This window comes from Arctopsyche grandis, chromosome 6 (assembly GCF_051622035.1).
Source record: "Arctopsyche grandis isolate Sample6627 chromosome 6, ASM5162203v2, whole genome shotgun sequence".
In the NCBI taxonomy this organism is placed as follows: domain Eukaryota; kingdom Metazoa; phylum Arthropoda; class Insecta; order Trichoptera; family Hydropsychidae; genus Arctopsyche; species Arctopsyche grandis.
Window position 1 is genome coordinate 11574714 of NC_135360.1, and position 10736 is coordinate 11585449.

A 10736-nucleotide genomic window follows, 5' to 3' on the forward strand; every position below is an offset into this window, starting at 1 on the left:
TACATATGTACATACTCCCGCTGACATACTACACAGCTATGAGTGCACAGGAAAATAAATTCGTTTCAGCAATAATAACAACCCAAAGTTGGAACATAGTTTCAGCGGTATCTTGGAGACAACATTCACTTCCGTGCTCGCAGCTCGGAATTAGGTGTGAATTACGAGGGCGAACACTTGGACCTTCGAAACTTCGTCGGAGCGGGAAACTAACAAATTAACGCATGCAAGTACGTTTGGCTAAGAGCCTGCTAAAACATTGATCTGTCCCCAAATGACCCCTGAATGACCCATTAATAACCTTCAAATAGAAGCCATTTTTCTCTGTTAATGTGCTAACAAGTTCCGGACCGCGCACGTCCGCGGGGAGAACTCGCGCACATGTACAAAATACGTGTACAAAATATTCTCGTATGAATTTATAGTGAGAAATTTCGCATGAATTTATAATAAAAATTATATTCGAACGTGCGTACAAAGTTGACGTATAAAAACATGAGCACTTTTCCCCATATATATATATATATATATATATATATATATATATATATATATATATATATATATATATATATATATATATATATCTATAAATTTCTCCTGTCTACTCAAAATTTGAAAATATTATTTGATTATTATATTATACTAGTTGTTGTACCCGGCTTCGCTCAGTGTTTGTAATATAAACAGCGAAAACATGGCGAATCTAATAGTAAATATTCATTTATTTTTTTTATTTAATTTATTTGAATCGAAAAAAAAAATCGGCTCGTCGTCATAGAAACATTGACTTGTTTACGATTCCCAACCAAAGATACTTATAAACATACATATATATATATATATATATATATATATATATATATATATATATATATATATATATATATATATATATATATATATATATATATATATATATATATATATATATATATATATATATATATATATATATATATATATATATATATTACATACAAAGTCTCTTTTGAAATCATATAATACTAGCTGTATTACCCGGCTTCGCTCGGTAATAAACGGCTTAAACATGGCTAATCTAATAGTTAACATTTTATTAAATTTATTTGAATAGTTTTATTTTATATAAACTTATTTGAAAACTCATTTGTTTTTTTTTTATTAAATTGACTGTCACGAACAAACAAACGTACATATATAGTAATTCTCTTTCGAAAATATATTTATACCAGAATCCGGCGCGAAGGCTGCTTCGCCCTCGGCGCCTTTGCCCCCGGGGACTTCGAATCCTTTGAATCGAAAAAAATCGAATGGGCGCCTATTAATCGAAAAAAAAAATCGATCGTGTCGTCTACGAACGAACCAACCAAACAATATTACACATATACAAAGTCTCTTTCCAAATTATATATTAGATATTACATGATTATTATTTTTAGAAAATGGATGTATGTATGTAATTTGGTCACAAAAGTAAAACATTTTTTATTGTATGACACATTATATTTAAAAGTGGCATGAGTCCACTTTTCTGCATTTTAAGAAATATCTCGTTTTACAACATTTAAAAATACTGGTTGCCTACAATACGTATATTCTGTTTTTCATTGATTCTGGACATATGGAATTAAAAAAAGGGAAAACAAGTTGTGAACAAACAGTCAAACAGAAATAGTGGTTTTGAAACTGAAATTTGAACTTCCGCTTCTTTCAAATATAACGGCTAATATATGTATGTACATACATACATAAATATATACATGCACCATTTTAGAACTGCATAACATTTAATAAATAAAGTTTAAAAAATAATACTACGTACATATGTACATATAGTATGATACCCACTCTACTACAAATTGACACATTCTGGCATGACAGCCGCAACCTCACCTATTTTTTTACAAGATTAATATTTTCGACATTTAAAAAATACGCTATATAACTGGAGAAGCACATAACATTTAATCTCCTTGCGCAAACTTGTCGATGAAATATAATATGTGGTGAATACATCGAAAAGTATGGAGATTTCAAAAAACAAATTTTAGAATTATCGATAGTTATTGCGATTTCGGCTATGACTTCGATTTCGACTTCGAAAAATTATATAAGCCGTTATATTTGAAAGTGGCGGAACACTATTTCTGTTTTACATAATTCATAAAATGTTATAACTTCTTGTAATTCGATATGTCTAGAATCGCGGAAAAGCAGAATAAACGTATTACAGGACACATTATTAAACGCAAAACATTATATTTAATATTTTGCGAGATATTTCTCGAAATGAAGAAAACTTGAAATATAACGGCTCATATTATCATATGTTACATATACTAATTTTTCAATGCCAAATTTTAGCTTGAGGTTAATGAACTCATACGAACTCGGACTTGAAAGATATCAAAAGGTAAAGAAATATTCGCCACGTAACAACACGTATTGGGGTTATCGAAAGTAACCCCAACACAACGGTTAGGATTCTTATCATGCTATTTTTGCTAATTATGAAATTGAAAAAATAATCAACAACAGCTAGACAATAAGAGAGAATTTAGTATAAAAAGCCTGTTGTTCTGGAACTGAGTACAGTCGTTTGCTGCGAAATACAGCAAGATGAAGTTCCTAGTGTTCTTCGCCGCCTTCTTGGTTTTGGCGACTGCCTCGTACATCAAACAAACTGAAGACTTCAAGAATGGTAACTTTAATACCTAGTATTAAATAGCATATAAAATTATTTAATAACTTATAATATTAATATTCTATTATTTTTTCAGCCGACAAAGATTTTCTTTTGAAGCAACAAAAAATCTTCGACCTGTTGAACCATGTCAACCAAGAATTCGGCGATGAATACGTCAAAATCGCCAAGGAGTATTCCATCGAAGACCACATCGATCAATACACCGTACATTAATTGAATTAATATTTCAAATATATTAACTTTTCAATGTTTATTAATTATATAATTTACTTTCAGAACGCTAAAGCCGTTAAGGAATTCGCGAAATTCTACAAGCGTGGATTCGTTCCCAAGTTCAAGCTCTTCAGTCTGACTTTCGACAAACATAGGGATGAAGCTGTTGCTCTATTCAATGTCTTCTACTATGCTAAGGATTTCGAAACCTTCTACAAGACCGCTTGCTGGGCCCGCGAATTCATGAACCAAGGAGTCTTCGTCTATTCCTTCACAGTAGCCGTCCTCCACCGTGAGGATTGCCACGGATTCGTCTTGCCAGCACCTTATGAAATTTACCCCTTCTACTTCGTCAGCAGCGATGTCCTCGCAAAGGCCAATTACATCAAACAACAAGGATACGTTCAAGATCCTAAACTCGCCGAGTTTTATGGTATCCATTTCGAAGACAACACCTACACTTTCTACGACAACTACACCCAAGGCTATGACTTCTATGATCAAGAACAAAAAGTATCTTACTTCACCAACGACATCGGATTGAACTCATACTACTTCTACTTCCATGCTGACTACCCATTCTGGCTAGGAGGCGAACAATTCGGATTGAACAAGGATAGACGCGGTGAGCTGTACTACTTCACTCACCAACAACTTTTGGCTCGTTACTACTTGGAAAGATTGTCCAACGGATTGGGAGAAATCCCCTCATTCAACTGGAGGTACCCAGTCAAGACACAGTACAACCCCAACATGGCATACCCCAACGGATATCCCTTCCCAAGGAGGCAAGAGAACTTCTACGTCAACACCGATAAAAACGAGTACCTCGTCCAGGAAGTCGAAGATTATGAAAGACGCATCCGTGATGCCGTTACCCAAGGATTCGTTACTTTGGTGAATATTTAGAATCTGGTGATTACTTTTAAATCATTTGAGATAAATTTTAATTTTGTTTATTATTTTTATTTCAGTTCGATGGAACCAAATTGTTCTTGAAGGACTACAGTGACATTGAAACCCTCGGACGCTTCGTGCAAAGCAACCCTGACTTCGGAGATATCAGATTCTATGACTACCTCTCTGTCATCGCTAAATTCTTGTTGGGTGGTGCTGTCAAACCTTACGATACGTAAGTTTTATTTGTCTCGCGTTATTATAATTAATAAAATTCCAAAATTTCTTACTAATATTCTTACTGATATTTTTCAATAGGATTGACTACGTACCATCTGCCCTAGAACAATACCAAACTGCTATGCGCGATCCCGTTTTCTATCAACTGTACAAGCGCTTCATGAGCTACTTCTTCCGCTTCAAGCAATACATGCCTTCTTACACCAAGGAAGAATTATACTTCCCAGGCGTCAAAGTAGAAAATGTTGAATTCACCCGTTTGAAGACATACTTCGAAAACTTCACCTACGATATCACCAACGGCGTATACATGAACAAACAGGAACTGAGCCAACATAAGGAGAAATACGTGTTCCAAGCCAGCCAAAAACGTTTGAACCACCAGAAATTCAATGTCAACTACGAAATCAGTTCCGAAAAAGACACAGAAGCTTCCTTCAGAGTATTCTTCGGACCTAAATACGACAGCTTCGGCCGTCACATCAAGTTGAACGACAACAAGTACAACTTTGTCGAAGTTGACTACTTCGTGTACAAACTGAAATCTGGCAAGAACTCTTTCGTTCGCAAGAATACTGAATTCTCCCGCACCGTCTACGACCGCACTCCAGCACGCGAGCTCTACAAGAAGGTCCTCACCGGCATCGCTGGCGAGGGAGAGTTCAAACTGGACCAGAGCGAAGCCCACAATGGATGGCCACTGAGGTTATTGGTACCCAAAGGCAGACGTGACGGCATGGTCTACCAGTTCTACGTGATCGTGACTCCATTCAAGCAGGCTAAGGTACCATTCGGCTCCACCTTCCCCTACCAGTACAGCGCTGGTGTTGGCAGCGGATCTCGATACTACGAGGACCTCCCATTCGGTTTCCCCTTCGACCGTGAAATCGACGAAACATACTTCTACACACCCAACATGTACTTCGGAGACATGATCGTCTACCATTCAGACTCATACTCCAAGAAGAACGATGTTGCCTACCGCTTCGAAACCAAAGAACACTAAAAATTCAATTGATTTCTATCTCTACTTTAAATTCAATCTCTACTAAATTACCAACTTGTAGACAATGAATTTTTAAAATAAAGTATGTTTTGAAACCGATCAATATATTTTTATTTTTACATATTTTATGAATTGTAATTATTAATAATAATATTTAAATTATATTTACTTTACAATACATCACATACATACATTATTTACAATTCATTTGTTAACAAATCTAATTCAGATTGATTTTCACATTATTATTTCTACACAAAAATATTTCAGAAATAAATTTTTGGGAAGTTAATTCAAACAATTATTTGTATATCCAGAATAACGACTTTTTACAAATAATAGTAATATTTTTTTCAAACGAAGAATAGTTCATTCACAATTGTCCATATAAATAAGTACATACATATATGGATAGTACAAAAATTAAATAAACACACAAAACAGAAATAATGGAAATAAATAAGTAATGGAAATGAAATAATAATATAATCTAAACTTTTTAAATATAGTCTTTGTACCTACATACATACATATGTACATATGTATAGAATGGATTGACGCATCTTACTGGTGGTGAATTATTTTCGGTATTTTAAATTCTACCTATGTATATTAATCATAAAATTAAATTAACATCCTTAGATTGATATCATGTGAATAAAGAAAAATTTGGATTTTTTTATTTAAAACTTATGTTTTTAGCCTTTTCGTCGGTGTAATAAATAATTATAATGAATCGTTTTGATGTCATTAATATTTAAATTTTGTAAAATAATGTATAAATATATAATACAATTTATTGATATATGTATAAGTATTTCCTTAAATCATAATTTGGGTACTCTTATCACATAATTAGAGACACGTATTTTGGGCATCTATTTTTGTCAATTTTTCGCATTTTCATTTTACATTTTAGCATTTTAGGGCATTAAAAATGTTCAATTTTAGCATCTATTTTTATGAAGAGTTGTAGAGTTGAAGAGTACATATGTATATACAATTTAAGGACAACGCAACAATTAAAAAGAAATAGAAAAATTCAAAAAAATTTTGGAATTAAAATTACAATGAAAAAAACACGAATATAACAATATAATGCCTATAATCATGGAGCATATTTCTACAGATTCTTTTTTGAGATTTGTAAGACGATCGGTAACAATTACATATATTGTATTTACTAAAATACCTTTCAGCATCCACAATATTGACGGGACACCAAATAGATTTTAGAGCTGCACAACCAAACTCTTCATATTTTATTTTTGTTGCCATCAATAACAGCAATATATCCGGCGTGGATTCACTTTTTATATTCTCTATTAATTCTAAAGTCTAAAAAAGTGCTGATATCCTTCCAAACATTTAGCCTCTGTTAATACATTAAACAATGGCAGGTTTCTAAAAAACTAAACTGTTTCTTTAACATTAATATTAGATTTTGTACCTGCCAAGTTGGATTGAATAGTTTACTCAATTTTTGGAGGAATAGATTTGTCTCATTCAGTCTTGAGTGCGAGTCTAGTTTTAAAACGCTTTTTTGAGCAACCTTTTGGATACACAGCTCCAACTGTCTTTTTTTGTCTACAGTAGTAGACAAAAGCAGTTGCTTTGGTTTTTACAGGAAAAACACCGTCTATGGTAAACTGCAAGCTCTGTTTTATCCCCTCAATTTCTTCACATAATAAATGGAAAAAGAGATAGGTTCTTCTAAATTGTCTATTCATTGTCTATTAATTTTATAAATTTTATGCAAATTTCACTTTTGTTTGTTATTTTAGCATCTATTCGCATATTTTACCAATTTAGCATCTATTAGCATCTATTCCGAATTTTAGCAACAATTAGGCATTAATAGCAAAATGCCCAAAATACGTGTCTCTAATCATCATCCATATATTTTCCTAAGCCATCCGTCGGAATATCAACGAACACAACACTAGTGTATTATAGTATATTCAAATTTTAATTGCCCGATAGAGAAATTTCAACGTTAAATACGTAAATACATATGTACGTATATTCATGCTCATAAAAAATACAAAGATTATACATATGTGTGTGCAATATAATTACACATATAATATTTCACTCTACTTTTACCTTTCATTATTTAATGTCAGACACGAATATCATTTCTCTTATTACAGCTGTAAAGGTTCAGTTTTTTTTTATTTAATATTTTCGCCTCAATTTAAATTAAATACCTACATTTTCCTATACATAAGTATCTATACCAAAGAAATATATAATTCCATGTGTTTGGCATAACTAGAAGAAATAGAAAACGGAATACGTGGGTGAGAACTATGACAATGATAGTTGATTTAATGCAGAGAGTAACGATATTGAAATGGCAATAGACGGGTCACGTGACTAGAAGAACGAACAATAGTTGAACGCAATAAGTGGTTGAATGGTACCCAAGAGAATATAAACGGATGCAAGGAAGGCCACAGAAGAAATGGGTAGATGATATTAGAAAAATGTGTAGGATGAGATTGATGAGAGTTGCCCTTTACATAAACAAATGGAAGCGTGTTGGAGAGAGCTCCATCCAGCAGTGGATAACGAATGATTTTTAATGATAATAACGTATGTATAATATGTGTAATATGTATAATAGTCTGTGTTATATGTATGTCCATATAACACAGACGCATAGCATATGTACACTTATACATATGTACATATGTAAGCATAGTCGGTACGAATAAAAAGCACACGGTATATACATACATATGTATATATGTAGGTTGAGGTAGATTTTTTCCACGCGTCAAGAATAATTTCCAGGCATTTGTGACAGAACTCATTGTGTCGGATTTTTCCAGCGATGACGTCACGCGCCGGAAGTGTAGGGAAAACTTTGTGACGACGGCAGCCGCCGGAAGTTGTGCTCCAGCTTCACCACACATACCTGACAGTGATATTCGTATGGTGCATACAATATTTACGGCGTTGAATTTCCATTTGCACGATTCTCATACAAAAACAGCGAAATCAAAATAACATTTACATACATACGTAAATTTCTCTGGATATTTTCGTCGACGATCCACATCTGCTCTTGAAACGTATTATACATACATATAACGAGTACGTGACAATTGACAGATGTTGAATTTTAAACGACATATGTATAATACATACATATTACACATTCAGCAGCTGCTTAGAATGCCAATTACGTAAAATGTACACAAAAAATTTCATTTCGTTAATGAAAGATAGAATATTTTCATCAGACGTACATAAAAACGTACACGCGCAATTCTTACCAACAAATCGACAATATTCGAATCCTAGAAATGTTTCTTCCTCCAAGAAAAACAGAATTAATTGCTTTTCTTATTTCTAGCTTTTTGGAACGATGATGGCGAATTTCTGCGGAAATTATTGCGGATTAATCTATGTTTCCATTAGAGACACTAGTGTTATTTGGACCAAGAATGTCTACACATACATATGTATGTGAGCACATATGTATGTATCTGCAAAATATATAGCCCAATTTGTAAAACTGCCGTATACATTACACATAAAAAAGAACACGAGAATACATTTCAACATTTAAGGTGCGAAACGTAGTATAAAAAAAAATAATTCACGCCATTTCGCAAACAAAAAGCTCTCCTCTACACTTAACATGTATAAATATTCAAAACAAGTGGTTGCTGTATTCAAATTCCATTTACGTATGTAATTCAAGTTTATTATGAAAAATATACGACCTAGTGGTCGGGTTTTCAGAAAAAAGTGTTAAATTGTAATGAAAATTTGATTTAATATATTAAATATATAGATAATATACATACATGTATAGATATCAATTTCACCAAATTGTTGAGAGAGGATCGCTTATTATTAAAGGGAAGCATTTGATGTACGGGATCGTAATGAACGCGATATTTGTCAATTTAACGATCATATTATATAAAGGGAAAATTGATTTGCACCATTTCTATGGGTGGGGAGGGGGCTAAATGGTCGTTTTCTATCTCACAAACTTTGCAATATATTTTTTTCCGTTATCGTTTCATTGATCTATTATATATAAGTAGACAATATAAAGATGACTCGCCATTCATCACACAAACAGCATTCTATGGAAAATTTTATTTACAGACACGTTTTTTTACAAGACATATTTACGGACAAAATTTTTCGCCGTATGCATATAAAATATTGATGCTATTTTATAATATGAAAGCATGTTATTTTTTAATAGAAATTTAAAATAAAGAAAAATTTCATTCCAAAAGTTAAAGGTGGAATTTCTTTTGTGCGGAATGAAAACCTTTTAGCGGTGAAACTAAATAAAAAAACTTGGAAAGCTTTTAGTTTAATTAAAGCTTCAGAATATATAAAATCGTATCTCAATATTGAGGATTGAATTTTAAAGTAGAAATATTTCAAACGAACATAAAGACTGCACTGAAAATCATTTTTTATTATATCGTGTGCGTATAAAATATTATATGTACATATATTTAAACATGAAAATATAATGAAATTTTGATTATTCATTTTCTTCTTTTTACCACGTTCACGATGTAATATTAGACTACCGTATGTTATCTTAGGTAAACGTATTACAGCATCCGTCTGTGTGGGAAAAATTTCCTAGGAAAAAAATTGCACGAGATAGACTTTTCCCGGGAGATTTTCCGGAAGAGTCAACAGAAACTGTCTATTTTCCTTCCCATACTATTAGTATGACGCTTTATGAAAATCTATGACCGTATCTATTACATTATCAGAGCGTCATAATTATGATTGAAAATCTAAACATTACCCAAGTGACTTACACCGCACGCAAACAAATTTCAAAACCCATAATACGTACTATATTCTAGTATAGTACCTGTTGAAATTCAAAGGATACCTTTGAAAATTATTTCATATTATATAAACTGAAACTATACAAGATTAACCTTCTATTTTTATATATGTTTCTTTGTTTGTCTGTCACGTATGCGTTCCTATACCATTTAACCGATTGCGATGAAACTTACAAGAGTTATTGTGTGCATGTCCGCGATGGTTTCTCTAAAAAAATCTCCCAAAAACGAGAACGAATACGGGAAAACGGGAATGAGTTCCAATAAGTTCTCAACCTACGTTGTTAAGGTAAAATAAACAAACAATTGAATAATTGAAAAAGTGTTCACCGCCTTCTATTGTTATTTTTAGTCAAGTCAAATCAAGTTCGCCGCCTGCGCTTTTCCGATAAATGGGAACGGGAAGGGGAATTGCATACGTTATTGTGGCATTGCAACGCACAGCTAGTCTATTATATAATATAAAATAAAAATAAAAAAATAAAATTACCCCGACCATAAGTGCTACTGCAGGCTGCGACACTTTTGGTCAATCTTTTATATATTAGTACCAAAAACCATCATTACACAATATATAATATAAGTTCAAAACCCTGCGACAAACCCCATCACTCTACCCTTGCACTACGGATGCCATTATAGCAGCTCTGCCACATTTAAATGTTCCTCTTCCAATTAATCGAGCGAAACTAAAGAGACGATTGCAGTGCGCCACAATATTGCTGCTGTTTCACTCAATTCAACCAGGAAGGTCAACTATGCCGACATTAAATCGGTCAACTATGCCAACATCATCGACATCGCCCACTCATGCAAATATTCCATTAATGACAGCCAAACTGCG

The 10736-nt window shown here is 32.9% G+C and overlaps 1 protein-coding gene across 1 annotated transcript; it reads left to right on the forward strand.

Annotated features, from left to right (window-relative positions):
• The first annotated feature begins 2520 nt into the window (after positions 1–2520).
• LOC143913320 (arylphorin subunit alpha-like) lies at positions 2521–5167 on the forward strand. The gene is made up of 5 exons (XM_077433025.1): positions 2521–2683; positions 2763–2893; positions 2966–3799; positions 3877–4034; positions 4118–5167. Exons 1-5 carry the CDS (start codon positions 2602–2604, stop codon positions 5043–5045), a joined length of 2133 nt encoding a protein of 710 aa, XP_077289151.1. The 5' UTR covers positions 2521–2601; the 3' UTR covers positions 5046–5167.
• The last annotated feature ends 5569 nt before the right edge of the window (positions 5168–10736 follow it).

Bases quoted from the DNA above. Each gene is read 5' to 3' on its own strand.
- LOC143913320 (XM_077433025.1), top strand. From the start codon at position 2,602: ATGAAGTTCCTAGTGTTCTTCGCCGCCTTCTTGGTTTTGGCGACTGCC. The intron at 2,684-2,762 runs GTAACTTTAATA...TTATTTTTTCAG, and splicing joins AACTGAAGACTTCAAGAATG to CCGACAAAGATTTTCTTTTG. The intron at 2,894-2,965 runs GTACATTAATTG...ATTTACTTTCAG, and splicing joins ACCACATCGATCAATACACC to AACGCTAAAGCCGTTAAGGA.